Below are 15519 nucleotides of genomic sequence, written 5' to 3'. Positions count from 1 at the left end.
TGAAGGATCACTAAACTCAAAACATAACTCTGTTTTTCTCTCTATAGATGCTGTCCGATATGCTGAACTCTCCAGTACTTCCTGCTTTTGATTTTCTGTTCTTTGTTTTTATATCAGTCTGCTAAATATTTCTTCTTCAAAATGGTGAGTGACTTTGCAATTTTGGTGAGTTTGCCTTCCATATTACCAACGATTGGCAGAATGGCATCAGATTGCTGATCAAACACACCATATTTTACATAAATATGAGGAATGAGAGCAAAGTGTTTAATTTGCAATAACAAAAGTAAGTCCATTGTAAAAGTGGGTTAGGTCTGGGAGAAAAATAAATAAGACACAACAGAAGAAAAACTGTTCTAAAATTTTCTGGCTTCACTGGGCACTGAGATTGAGGACTTGCAAAGGAAGAGACTAGTCATCTGTCCAAAGGGAATAAGGAATACTGTCCACACAAACTCTCGGTAATGCAATCATATCATTGTGGTCATCAACGCCAAGGCATAAGTAGCATTGTCATATGAAGTTCAATTTCCTCACATAAGTGGTCCAGTTCAATCAGTGGATCTCCTTGTGGCACCAACTGCACCACTAATTTCATACACTCTGCATACTGCACCCCCATCATTCACCTACCAACAATTACTATCCGTCACAGGTGTGTTAGATTTTATTGGGAGAGGGATTGAGTTCCGGAGCCATGATGTCATGCTGCAACTGTACTAAATGCTCATGCAGTCTCACATGGAATGTTGTGTACAGTTCTGGTTGCCCCATTATAGGGAGGATGTGGAAGCATTGGAAAAGGTGCAGAGGAGATTAACCAGGATGTTGCCTGGTCTGGAGTGAAGGTCTTATGAGGAAGGGCTGAGGGACTTCGGTCTGTTCTCATTGGAGAGAAGAAGGCTTAAGAGGGGATTTAATAGAGACATTCAAGATGATCAGAGGACTAGATAGGGTGCACAGTGACAGTCTTTTTCCTAGGATGATGACGTCGGCTTGTATGAGGGGGCATAGCTGCAAACTGAGGGGTGATAAATTTAAGACAGATGTCAGAGGCAGGTTCTTTACTCAGAGAGTGGTAAGGTGTGGAATGCCCTGCCTACCAATGTAGTTAACTCAGCCACATTACGGGCATTTAAACAGTCCTTGGATAAGAATATGGATGATGATGAGATAGTGTAGGGGGATGGGCTTAGATTAGTTCACAGGTCTGCGCAACACTGAGGGCCGAAAGGCCTGTTCTGCGCTGTATTGCTCTATGTTCTACAACACTATTTATTATATAGATAGTAGTGGGAGTACAGGGACATTTGCACTTGGTGAGACACAGGGCGAGTAAATGCATTGCAGTCAGCATGGTGGAAAATACTGCACGGGAGTCATATTGCCATGTAAGACAAAAATTTCATTGCCAAGAATTCAGGTGCTGAATATGATGCAGCAGCACAAGAAGTTTGATGGAATATATAACACAAATGGAGTGATGGAGTATGACAACTACATGTTCAAACTTTGCATGTATTCTGTTGTTTGCAGGATCAGCACATGATGAGTTAACACAATTTTCTGCTGAACACAGATGCATTGCAAAGCCTAGATCATGTGACAATTTTTCAACCGTGTCTTGAAGAACCTAAACGGACTTATCGCCATATAACGGAATGATTAGGAGAGATTAGGTTCATCTTTCCTGCTGGTATAACAAAGTGTGGAGCGGGATGAATACAGCAGGCCAAGCAGCATCTTTTGTGCTCCTAAGATGCTGCTTGGCTTGCTGTGTTCATCCAGCTCCACATTTTGTTATCACGGATTCTCCAGCATCTGCAATTCCCATTATCTCTGACACTAATGTTATGTTACCTGATAGAGTCTATAATATAAAAGCTGAGGGCCAGAAGGGCTCCTGTGACACAATTGTGTATCCCTACCTCTGAACAAGGAGACTATTGTTCAAGTCCATCTGCTTTAGAGGCGTGTGATAACATCTCCAAACAGGCTGATTAGAAAATATCTAAAAGCTGAGGGTTGACATAACCTTCACAGCCACAAGCATGCATGCTCTAGCATTTGCCTCTAATTCCTACTGCAACAGGTGATGCAGTCACACACTGCACCTATCATGTTAAGGTACCTGTTCTTCAATACCTTAGCACTGCTAATGCACATCAACTTCAGTACCAATGAACAAAAGTAAAAAAAATGTAATAAGTAAACTCACACTTCTTTTCAAAATTTTTATTTTTGTACTGACAAATGCACAAAATATGTAATGAATTTTACCAAACACTGGTTTAATCAAAGTCACCATTATGCTCCAATTCTTGTGAAACACTGGAGCATTTTAGCTTCAGAACTGAAGCTTCATTCTAACTAATACACAAATGGAAACTGATTTTGTCAGGTACAGGGTAAATTTGCAAGACTTTGCTCCTGGCACAGAGCTTCACTCAACAAGCACAACAAAATCAGGCAGCACTGGGCTTAACACGCCTAACTCACGGCCTCTTGATTTTCCAGTAATAGAAATTAATTACCAAAACACCAGGAGTACACAAATTAGGCATATTTACCTCCATTCCAAATGCTTTGAATCACACCTTATCAAGCGAGGCTCTGAGCAGAGAGTTTCAATGCATAAAATGTATGCTCATACTTATCAGTTTTAGTCTCTGCAAACAGCAGCAAAATATCTGCTCACTAAAAACAACTCTTATTTCAGCTACACAATTAACAGTCTAATATTCTATATTGGTCACAATGAACCATACACAAACCAGAAGTTATTTCTGTTTTGCAAAGTAATTCTTGCTTTTTTCTACATCAGGTGTGATGGTGTCAGCACCAGGTTTCCAATTAGCAGGACAAACTGCAAGAAAGGAAAGTTTAATCAATATTTATTAAACAAGTGGCTTTATGAAGAATGACCATATTATGAATTTCCTAACCATTATTAGGAAATGGTTAGATTAGATTAGATTCCCTACAGTGTGGGAACAGGCGCTTCAGCCCAACAAGTCCACAACGCCCCTTGAAGCATCCCACCCAGACCCATCCCTCTATAACTGAAACACACCTGAACACTATGGGCAATTTTAGCATGGCCGATCCACCTTGCCTGCACATCTTTGGACTATGGCAGGAATCCGGAGCACCAGGAGGAAACCCACGCAGACACGGGGAGAATGTGCAAACTCCACACAGTCACCCGTGGTTGGAATCGAACCCGGGTCCCTGGGGCTGTGACGCTGCATTGTTAACCACTGAGCCAACATGCCGCCCAGGAAAGTAAGTGGTTACAAAATAAACACATTAAAGTTGATTAGCCCACACCCTCCAGTCAGAAGCAAAAATGGTACACCAGCCAGTGCGTGGTTTATCTGATCACTTACCATTTTATGTTTTGAGCCAGTGCTGGCTTCAGCATAGATGGAGAGACAGAGTGAGGAAGCGAAGCACAAATTTAATTCCAGCAAACAACACCTTTGTTGTCATAATTTGAAGGTGCACCTTGATCATTTACTTATACTGTTTTAAATGGAGCACTGCATGGCCTCCTCCCACTGACTGCTCATCCTTCTCACACATGGCCCGATAAAGTTCGAACCACTTGCTCATCTCAAAAATTCTCACCTCTTCTTCCTTACCAACATCTAGTCTTAGTAGCAAAATTGGAGAGCAGTTCCATAGACTAGTTAAGCAACAGCCTGATATTGTCATACTCTCAAAATTATATACTACAATGTCCCAAACACCATCATCACTATCCCTAAATAAATTCTGCCCCATTGGTGGTGGAACAGTGATAAACAACAGGAAGGGAACTGCCCTGGGAGACCTCAAAACTGAATCTGAACCCCACTTAATCTCACTGCACGATGGCAAGGAATTCCCCCCTCTTCTTCCCCTCCCAAGCGCCAAGTTGATTAAATAGTTTTCCTTCATGCTCAACAAAACTTTGTTGAGGACAAAATTTGCCAGGGCACAGATATCCTCTGGACTTTAATGTTCATCATCAAGATTAGCTTGGGAGCACCACTACTGATATAACAAGCTAAGGCCTAAAGGACCAGCTGCAAAACTGGCTCTGAGCGGTGAGGGAGCCCGAAAGAGTGAAAAATATACCTGAACTGAGCCTCAATAATATATCTGTCGCAGATACAATTTCCATTTCAGAATTACTGGGTTACTTCCACACAATCCTGGTGGGGGTGAAGTCCATCTTCAGATTAAAGATAACCTGCCTCATGCTGTGTGGCACTACCAAAATTCTAAATGGGTAAGATTACGAATTCATCTAATAACTCAAAACTGGGCATCCATGAGTTGCTACTGGTCATCAGCAGAATTGCATTCAATCACATTGCGTAATGTCATTGCATTTTGCGTACTCAGCCAGTATCGTGAAACCAGGGATCAACCAGAGGACATGCCAGGAGCAGCATCACGCATACCTACAAATGGGGTGTGAACCTGGTGAAGCTACAATTCAAAATTACCTGCATGCACAGTGGAAACTGCATGCAATAGACAAAGATAAGCAATCCCATAATCAGCCAATCAAACCTAGGCTCTGCAGTCATACCGTATCCAGTTGTGAATGGTGGTGTACAATGAGGCAACTAACAGGAAGTGGAGGCTCCATAATTATTCCCATCCTCCAGGATGGCACAGTCCAGTACAGTGCAAAAGACAAGGCTGAAGTAATTGCAACAATCTTCAGCCAGGAGTGCCAACTGGATGATTTATTTTGTCCCCCGAGATTCTCAGCATGACAGATGCCAGTTTTTAACAAATTTGATTCACTCCAGGGTAATATCAAGAGACCGCTGAAGGTACTGGATACTGCAAAGGTTATGGATCTTAGCAATATTCCAACAATAGTACTCGGAGCCAGTTTTGCAGCTGGTCCTTTAGGTCTTAGCTTGTTATATCAGTAGTGGTGCTCCCAAGCTAATCTTGGTGATGAACATTAAAGTCCAGAGGACATCTGTGCCCTGGCAAATTTTGTCCTCAACAAAGTGGTGTTGAGCATGAAGGAAAACTATTTAATCAACTTGGCGCTGGGGAGGGGAAGAAGAGGGGGGAATTCCTTGCCATCGTGCAGTGAGATTTCGTGGGGTTCAGATTCAGTTTTGAGGTCTCCCAGGGCAGTTCCCTTCCTGTTGTTTATCACTGTTCCACCACCAATGGGGCAGAATTTATTTAGGGATAGTTCCAGAACTAGGTGCAGTCTTTGCTAAGCTGCTCCAATACAGATACATCTACCTGGCAAAGTGGAAAATTGCCCAGTAATGTTCTACCTACAAAAAGTAGGACAAATCCAATCTGGCCAATTTCATACCCCGATCTAGAGTTGGCAAAGTGATGGAGCAGTTGTTGAAAGTATTGTTAAGCAGCAACAGCAAAGGGACAATCTGCTCACTGATACTCAGCTAAGGTTCCACCACTTGGTTCTTGCCTCATTATAACCTTGGTCCAAACAGGGAGAAAGGAGCTGAACTCCAAAGGTGAGTTGAGTTAAGAGTCACTTCCCTTGATGACCAGGCAGAACTGGAGTCAGTGGGAATTGGATGAAAACTCTCCACTGGTTGATGTCATACCTAGCACAAAAAAAGGTTGCTGTTGTGGTTATTGGAGGTCAATCATCTCAGTCCTAGGACATCACTGCGGGAATTCCTCAAAGCATGTCCTAGGTTAGACCATCTTCAGCTGTTTTATCATAAGTTCAGAACTGCGGGATGTTTGCTGATGATTGCACAATGTTCAGCGCTACTCATAACTCCTCAGATACTGAAGCTGTTCAAGTGCATATGCGTTGAAACCTGAACACTATCCAGACTAGGGCTAACAGATATTTGTAGCAGTCATGCCATACAAATGCCAGAAAATGGCTCTCTCCAACAAGCTTGTGAAGTTCACATTCAGCTTCAAAATCTCCCCTCCCCTCTACTGCATCCCAAAACCAGACCATCTCATCCCCGCCTCCCTAGCCTGTCATTCCTCCCACCTATCTCCTCCTCCCACCTCAAGCCTCTCATCCATCTCTTACCTACTAATCGCATCCCACCCCCTTGACCTGTCCGTCCTCCCTGGAATGACCTATCTCCTCCCTATCTCCCCACCTGCACTCACCTTTATTGGCTCTAACCCCGCCTCTTTGACCTGTGTGTCTCCTCTCCACCTATCTTCTCTTCTATCCATCTTCTATCCGCCTCCCCCTCTCTCCCTTTTTATTTCAGAACCCCCTTTCCCCTCCACCATTTCTGAAGAAGTGTTTAGGCCCAAATCGTCAGCCTTCCTACTCCTCTGATGCTGCTTGGCCTGCTGTGTTCATCCAGCTCTACACTATGTTATCTCAGATTCTCCAGCATCTGCAGTTCCTACATCCCCAGCCTCTACGACATTAACCTTCTTCACTCTATCTCCCCCCACTCCCCAGCAGCATTATCTTGCATGTATCCTATTTACTTTGGTCTCAGAAGAGAGGACCCATTTTGTCCCTTTCACGCCTTAACTTACAATTATTTTGCATAATCATTTCCCTTTCACCACTATTAGCAACCCATTTGTCTTTGCACTGGACTTCCAAACCACCTGTTTCCATCACTCCTCCTCCATTAACAATTTAAAAGCCACCACTTTCCAACTCTTTTCAATTCTGAAAGGAGTCATATCTGAGGAGTCGCATCAGACTTGAAACAGTAACTCTTTTTGCTCTATGTACGCTTCCAGTCTGGCTGCGTTTCTCCAGCAATTCCAGTATTTGTTTCAGATTTCCAGCATCCACAGCATTTTGTTTTTATTACAGGGAAATGAATACTGAGAAGTTGCAGTGGTCACTGTTGATGTGTGCTGAGCTGTGTTAGGGCAGTATCGTTGTGGTTACCATGGAGCTTTAATGTACTGAAGAATTACTTTATCCAGCAGACTTAAATACTGCAATGAAAAGCATCAGTATTCCACATTTGAGATAACAACTTGTAGAGCTGGATGAACGCAGCAGGCCAAGCAGCATCAGAGGAACAGGAAGGCCGACGTTTTTGGCCTAGGGTCTAGGCCTGAAACGTCAGCCTTCCTGCTCGGCCTGCTGTATTCATCCAGCTCTACAGCTAGTTATCTTAGATTCTCCAGCATCTGCAGTTCCTACTATCTCTGAAACAAGTATCCCACATTTTTCAGGTCTACAGTTTCTATGTTCTATAGCGATTGTAACAAGGTCAGCCAGGTGGACTTCACAGAATACGAGTTCCCTGATTGGACCAGGTTAACAGCCCAAATCAGGGAGCCCTTGCTGATAAACATAAACAGGAGTGTTTGAGGTTCTGCTCATTCAGAGCTGGCTCTGAGGAAGTCAAACCAGTGTCAAATACTAAGTACGTGTAAATAAAGGGTGTCAAAAACAAAGTTGCTGGAAAAGCTCAGCAGGTCTGGCAACATCTGTGACGGAGAAAACAGAGTTAACATTTCAGTTCTAGTGACCCTTCCTCAGAACACTCAGTTCTAGGCCCGAAACGTCAGCCTTCCTGCCCGTCTGATGCTACTGGGCCTGCTGTGTTCATCCAGCTCTACACCTTGTTACCACACTAACTCTGCCTGTCTGCATCAAGACAGTGGTTGTGTGAAACCTGCTGGGCAGGTTTGGTTGCTCTCTATTTTACATTCAGTTATTGAATTACTGAAAGATCAGAGAGAAAACAGAACAGTCCTGTGAAACACAAGACATGAGTAAAGGTTTTCAGCGGTCTACAGATGCTGTTTGCACTGACCGATGACTTCAGAATTCAAGCAAGGTACAGGTAGTTCTGTTATAACACGTGTTTCGTTAACGCAAATTGGTTGGAATCGACTGATGAATAGTGGATGTTGTTTGGATAATGTGAACTTTCTGCTGTGCAGGTATTATGATTTTCTATAGCGATTTCCCTATGATTCAATTTTTTTAATGGCAATTTTCTACAACATGAGGTCACAAAAGAACAAATCACATTATAGAAGAACTACCTAATATACAGACCCATGTGTTGGTAAACAACTCATTAACCAAGGACTGCACGAAGTTTAGCAAGAATCTTTCAAAACTGCTGAAGTGAACTGGGCAATTAAAACTCTATTTTCTTTCCAATTTATCCTTTTACTAGGTGTGTAAGCAGGAGTTACAAAAAGAACTGGTTTAAATCATAGACATCAATTAGATTACCTTGTTATTTAAACTTTGCTCTGCTAAAGTTACAGCATTCATAATAAATTGTTAATTTTTAAACTTATGCTATTTCTTTAAATTTATCTGAAATTGGTTATCCATAAAATCTGGTTAGAAACAACTGGGCAATTCTGAGAGTCAATGAATCTTCTAAATTCACTATGTTACAATATTCAGTGTAAGCTAGTCTAATGTGATCTGGCTTGCTATCCCAGTGTTGGAACACAGCTCTACAGAAAAGCATCATATATAAATACACGCCTTAGATGTAACACAAATATCATTTTTTAAAACATGTATATCTCCAAGTGTGAATTTTAAAGGTATGAATCTCAAAAAAGCTTGTTTACCTTCACCATGCTCATCTGTAAATTGGAATGCTTGAACAAGCCGCATGACCTCATCCACTGAACGCCCAACAGGAAGATCATTGATCATGATCTGGCGCAGAACACCATTATTATCAATGATGTACAAACCTCTGAAGAAAAACAACTACAATATTTAAATTTTATTTGGCAACAAATATCAATCACAATGTTGATGCAATGTTGGGATTTGAGAAACAAACTTTCAGTTTACCAATTTACTGATGTACTGTAAGTAATTTCAAATTATACCAAAATTTCTTACTCGAGAAATTATTGAAGACTGCTAGTATTTTCTTCAACTTTATGTTAATTTGTTAAATTGACATTGGCAGTAATTTTCTACAAATTAAGTTGTCAAGAGGACACCAAGTCCTTGAAAGGGGTAGTGGTAAGTTAAATAATTAAAAATTTGACTACTATAGAGTATAATATAGGATACTGTGGACTTGTCAACTTTGACAGTTAGAATATAAAAGCAGTATATTATTTCATAACAGAAATTAGAGAGACATCTATATCATGATGCATATGAACTTTTTGTGTTTTATGTAAGTACAGCAAGTGATTAGGAAGAGAATATTAACGTTTATTTCAAACAAAAAGAAATCAAGTATGAAAGTAGTGATTGTGGCACAGTGGTAGCACCCTTACCCCTGGACTCGGAGGCCCGGGTTCCAGGTCCACCTTGTCAGTTAGATTTTCACACCATCCTATGCCGCCAGTGAGCAGAAATCATAGGATGCTATCAGGGTATGACTTTTGCATCTTTGGAGGTCCTGCCTGCTTTCTAGTAGCGGTCTTTTCAAGGGATTGAATGGCCACTGTTAATATCATGGTGGTCAACACATGTACAGTTGGTGGCTATATTTTGATTTTTGGTATTCTAACCCCTCATTCAACAATTTTCTGCCTGTCAGACAATGGTTAAAACACAGATCTATTTTGCTCTCTCAGACTCAAATCCAGGTTTTGTCTCAAGAGAGTTTTACATTTCTGGATCAGTACTTTACTAACCTAACTCTAATAGTGACCTTCAGTTCTACACTATATCTTATTCTCGATCATATAATCGCAATAACTGACCGGAAAGCAACGCCTTCATCATCTTTTAAGACACCATAATCTACACAGATTGTGCGACGAAGGTCTGATACTAAAGGAACTTTTGTTGGACCAAGTCCTCCTTGCTTTCTTGGAGTGTTGATCCTACGAAACACAATGAAATTAGGTTTAACTTAATTTCAGCAATAAAACTGAATCTAACAACACTCACACAGAAAATATCTACCATAAAATGAGGTTCATTTGGTAAAGTATACAAAGAAAAATTCGATTTGATTATTTTTCCAGCCATTGTATTCATTTTATTTTGCTAGTTTGAATTACGTTGGAATCACTCAAATAACCAGAAATCTACAGGTCAATGTTTTAATCTTCTGCTACTGAAGTTTCAGTACTACAGTAAAGTGTCATATAAATCATGGATTCTCAGCCATTTTGCTTGACACTCCCCTTCTGTGTTATAAGAACTCAACGAACCCCGGAACGTAATACTTTGTTTTCCCATGAAAGGTTAGTATACAATTAAACAGGTGTTTATTATCTTTGTTTCATTCCTTTAATGTGAAATGTGCTGGTGGTACTAGCAATAAAGTACAGCAAAATCCTACAACAGAAAATCAAATGGATCACCACGTGGTGTATATCCAAGCTTCAAGCTCATTTCGTACGATGATTTTTTAAACATATTTACGGCTATCCATATCTTGCAGTGGAGATGCTTAAGGGCTTGGACTCATTGCTGCACATGTTGAACAGAAATTAGACAGTGGGGAAAACTGGTGTTCTCAGCACAACAGAACAGTAGCTGTGAAATTTGTAATGCACACTATTATCCTTGCTTGTACTAGAGTCAGAGCATCATTGACTTTCCTTCCAATTCGAGTCAAAGATTAAGGGGGTGACTGAGCCCACATGTCAAAGCCAGATTTAGGGTGGTCTTTGGCCTCTCCCTGCATTATATTGGTGAATGTTTGAATAAATACCACGTGCCCGAACTCTGCTGTGTCCTAAAATTTACTGCCTCTGAGAGGTTGCTGCTACACCAATAATCAACTCAGTTCTTATCCTAAGATAAGAACATTTCATACCAATTAGTTGTTTCTCTTAATATTCAAGATATCGATTACTAAAATCTTGTAAATAGATTTTAATTGAGATTCAAGATATACATAGTTTCCAAATAAATTATATTTAACACACACACACCACACACACACACATACGCATATATTAAAAAATAAATCACTAAAAAATTAGAAAGAAAGGTTTAAAAACTAACTACAAGTAATGGAAGGAGGCCTCACTTATCTCTTAACAAGGACAGCAGCAAGAAGAATAAGCAGACACAAATGTCATAATTGAGAGACAAGAGTCACTGGTAATCACGCAAAGTTCAACTTCGCACATCCTAAGATGGTCCAATCAGATCACTGCAACAGGCAATTATTAATATAGAGTGATGTACTAGAAACCCAATCATAGTTGGCTAATTCAGCACTGATTAACCAATAGCATACAGGAGACGGAGTACATGCCGCCACGTTAAATTATCAAGAAAATGTATAAAGGACAATTTGCTTGTATTAGATTCGGAGCATCATTGACTTCTCTTCCAATTTGAGTCAATGATTAAGGGGCGGGGCGGGGGGGCAACTGAGCCCACACGTTGATGCCAGAATTAGGGTGGTCTTTGGCCTCTCCCTGCATTACACTGATGAATATTTCAATAAATTACTACGTGTTTGTACTCTGCTGTCTCCTGAAATTTACTGCCTCCAAGAGGTTGCTCCGAAACCAATAATCAACTCAGCTTTCAGTCTTTCTCACAACAGCCATGTTGGAAGCCTACAGACATCATGATTCTCAGGTGAAATCTTGTTTCAAAGACCCTGATTTCCTCCCAGCAACGGGTGGGCTCTGACAAGAAGGAATCCTTTGAATCGATCCTGTGGTTTACCAGATTACCACAGCCAGTGTAATCACCTTTGCTTAAAGTCATCTCATACCTGGTGATAGTAGAAACAAGCTGCCTCGTCTGGATTTCCTCCAACTTGTCAATGCTCACGAATTTAGAGTGTGAACTGTTGTTAATGGGGACTGTTAGTGAATAAAGTAGGTAGTGTGTAATGGCACGCTATGTGATAACAAGTCCTGATGTATGGGGTAGGGGACTAGGGCATGGGAGCCTTTAGGCCCTAAAATTACTGAACTCAATATTGAGTCCAATGGGTTGCAGGGTCCCCAAGTGGAAAATGAAGTGTTGTTCTTCCAGATGCACATAAACTGATGTTTTCCCAGCTACCATCAGTTCTGAGGAAGGGTCATTGGACCCGAAACGATAACTGTGATATTTTCTCCACAAATGCTGCCAGACTAGCAGAGCTTTTCCAGCAACTCCTGTTTAAGGTCCTGTACATGTTGAATACACCTTGGGTGTGCAAAGTCAAAAACTCCTATGCCCCACCAAGTGACCTCATAATGGAGGGTCTTAGTTGGAGAGGAGGAGAGTGTGAAACAGACTGGTAGGCTAGAGAAGGTCTATGCTGGTAAGGAAGATGTACTAGGAATTTTGAGGAAGTTGAAGATAGATAAGTCCCGTGGGCAGGATGGGATTTATCCAAGGATTCTATAGGAAGTGAGGCAAGAGATCACAGGGCCTTTGTCAATGATCTTTTTGTCCTCACTCTCCACAGATATAGCGTCGGAAAATTGGAGAGACGCAAACGTCATTCTCTTGTTCAAAAAAGGGAATAGGGATAACCCCAGTAATTACTGGCCAGTTAGTCTTACATCAGTAGTGGGGAAATTGTTGGAAAGGGCTCGAAGAGATAGTATTTATGATCACTGAGAAAGGCACAGTTTGATTTGTGATAGTCAGCATGGATTTGTGCGGGGTAGCTCATGCCTCACAAAACTTACTGAATTCTTTGAAGAGCTGACCAAACACGTGGATGAAGGTAGACAGTGGATGTGGTATACATGAATTTAAGTAAGGTGTTTGATAAGGTTCCCCATGGTAGGCTCATGCATAAGGTAAGGAGGCATGGGATAGGGGGAAATGTGGCAGATTGGATTCAGAATTGCCTGGCCCCTAGAAGATGAAGGGTGGTAGTTGACGTAAAATATTCAACATGGTGCTCAGTTACAAGTAGTGTACCTCAAGGATCTGTTCTGAGTCCTGTTCTATTGTGATTTTTGTAAATGATTTGGATGAAGGAGTGGAAGGGTGGATTAGCAAGTTCGCGAACAATACAAAGGTGGGTCACGTTGTGGGCAGTGCGGAGCTCTGTTCTAGGTTACAACGGGACATTGATAGGATGCAGAGGTGGGCCATGAAGTGGCAGATGGAGTTTAACCCTGAAAAGTGTGAGGTGATTCATTTTGGAAGGACAAACTTGAAAACAGAATACACAGTAAACGGAAAGATTCTTGGCAGTGTGGAGGACCAGAGGAATCATGTTCACAGTTCCCTTAAAGCTACCACCCAGGTGGACAGAGTTGTTAAGAAGGTGTATGGTATGTTAGCTTTCATTAATAGAGAGATTGGGTTCAAGAGCCTTGAAGTTATGCTCCAGCTATACAAAAGCCTGGTTCGGCCACATCTGGAATAGTGTGTCCAGTTCTGGTTGCCTCGTTACAGGGAAGATGTGGAAGCGTTGGAAAGAGTGCAGAGGAGATTTACCAGGATGTTGCCCGGAATGGAGGGAAGAGTCTTACGAGGAAAGGTTGAGAGCTAGGGCTTTTCTCTTTAGAACGACGAAGGATGAGAGGTGACTTGATAGAGATGTACAAAATGATCAGATGTAGAGATAGAGTGAACAGCCAGAGACTTTTTCCTCGGGTGGAGGTAGCTATTACGAGGTGGCATAGTTTTAAAGTGAGTGCAGGTAGATACTGGGGAGACGTCAGAGGTAGGTTCTTTTCTCAGATAGTGGTAGGGGCATGGAATGCATTACCGGAGAGGGTAGTGGATCAGCCTCATTAAAGGGAATGTAAGCGGCTATTAGATAGGCATATGGATGATAGTATCAGGTAGGCGTGGACGTTAGATAGACCTTAGGAGTAGGGTAGAAGTTCGGCACAACGTGGGCCGAAGAGCCTGTACTGTGCTGTACTGTTCTACTTCTATGTAACGTTTTGCTCAGAGTTATCACCATACATGTTTTCCAAGGACACCTGCTCACTTATTAGTATGTTCGATCACAACGCCAGCAGTACTCTCAAGTGCCTTTTCCCTAGTGGAGTATCAATCAGGTCACAACTATTAGAAATTCCAGACTATGGAATGTGTAACTTTATACAGAGTAGGAGAGCTCATTATAGCCGTGATAGAGGATGTCTCACCCTTGCGAATCAGAGACCCAGATGAGCACAGAGATAATCAGCTCACACTTCTCAACCAGATACTCATGGCAAAATTGGTGAGTAACAGTTGTCATCGCTGGTCATGTGTTAATTAGCACAACATTTCTACCTTCTCCTGAACAAACTTTGCACCCTGCTCCCGCACCCCACTGGCGCTCAATGGGATGCCCAACTGGTTTAACACCTGATGAGGATAAGGCCAATGCACTGAAAGGGGTCTCTGAGCTTGATAACGATGCTTTCATCAACCAGAGCCATCAATCTCATTTGAAGTACCCAGGCCGGTCACAATTTGAAAACCTCTTGAACATCCCTAAGATGGTGTCAGTGGCAAAGCTTAATCGAATAGTGAAGACTCGATCTGTGCTGCTGTGTTACAAACTTTTCAGTCTGTGGCTTCAGCCTGAGGTCTAATCTCCATCTATGCCCTAAGTCACCTCCCTGATGGTAGCCAGTTTCCTGATCTTAGGAGTCCAATCATTCTGTGTGATCTGGATGATTTGATCCCACAATTCCCACAATTCAAAGGCAGATAATTGAATTTGTCACTATTAAGCCACAACTCTAGCTGGACAATTCTACCTTCCACTACTTCTGCTACGTAGTTCTTTAATATTCTGTCCTGGTTAATTGCAAGCAGGAAACCAGGAGGAAAATTGATTGAAGGACTTTTACAGCACTAGAAACAAGATCCTCCACTTTGGCTTGCTTGCAATCAAAAAACCTCTAACTGTTGTCCCAGAAAGCCTTGTCAGTATCTCAAAGATCCACTACAGACATTTGTGAACGTCTATGCCTTTACCCATTGGGCTTCCTTACTTTTGTTCACGAATGCCACCTGCTCACTTGTTGAAGCCGCTGGATGCCATCAACAGCTCTGCATTCTCAATCGAGTCATCAATTGCTGGATCATCAGGTCTTCACCTGGATTTGTCTGGCTATAGCAAATAGAATATTCATCTTAAGTACAACTTCCTTCCTCCATAACATTATGGTTATGCACATGAAGGGCCTGTGCTTGGATTTGACCTAAAGGTCCAATTCCCTTTGTTAATACCTGAGCAGTCCTGGTCAGCTTCAACCTCCTCCAAGACACTACCAACTTCAAATCATCCACCAACTGCTCCATCTCAGCCAGGAGCCTTTTAAACAATTCCACCATGACACAATGCTTTTTCCATCAAGTTCTGCTTACTACACAAGAACACAGTTCATGAAGCAAGGATTTTCTATTTCCACTGGCATTAGGTCACTATAAATGAACAAATAAATAAAAATTATGCTAAGACTATGAATTTACCTTCTGGGTTACACTGGGTTGAGGAATTACTTCATCTGTCTGCTCCCTTTCCTTTCAGCCCTTTCCCCAAAAGGTACCCTCTCTTTCCAGCAAGAGTCCATTCAACTGCTCCAGCTGCCCTCCATCACCATTGCAATTTGCTGAAGGGTTAATAGTCAGCAGGAGATTTCCATCTCAGCCTCTTCCAGACATTCCCAGCATCACTGGTCCCAGTCTTCAGC

At 41.8% G+C, this 15519-nt stretch overlaps 1 protein-coding gene across 2 annotated transcripts in view; it reads right to left on the bottom strand.

Moving 5' to 3' along the window:
• Positions 1-2292: 2292 nt before the first annotated feature.
• Positions 2293-15519, bottom strand: part of LOC125456330 (peroxiredoxin-1-like) — a 41323-nt gene continuing 28096 nt past the window's right edge. For both annotated transcript variants that reach the window (XM_059647969.1, XM_059647968.1), the window contains 3 exons: positions 9655-9777; positions 8551-8681; positions 2293-2866 (listed from right to left, as the gene is read on the bottom strand). In XM_059647969.1, coding sequence (XP_059503952.1) covers positions 2781-2866; positions 8551-8681; positions 9655-9777 — 340 coding nt within the window. In that variant the 3' untranslated portion in view covers positions 2293-2780. The remainder of the gene's footprint in view (positions 2867-8550; positions 8682-9654; positions 9778-15519) is intronic.

The sequence above is a fragment of the Stegostoma tigrinum genome, chromosome 8 (assembly GCF_030684315.1).
Source record: "Stegostoma tigrinum isolate sSteTig4 chromosome 8, sSteTig4.hap1, whole genome shotgun sequence".
Classification (NCBI taxonomy): Eukaryota; Metazoa; Chordata; class Chondrichthyes; order Orectolobiformes; family Stegostomatidae; genus Stegostoma; species Stegostoma tigrinum.
Note: the sequence above shows the minus strand (reverse complement) of the source record. Positions and strands in the feature narration are given on the sequence as shown.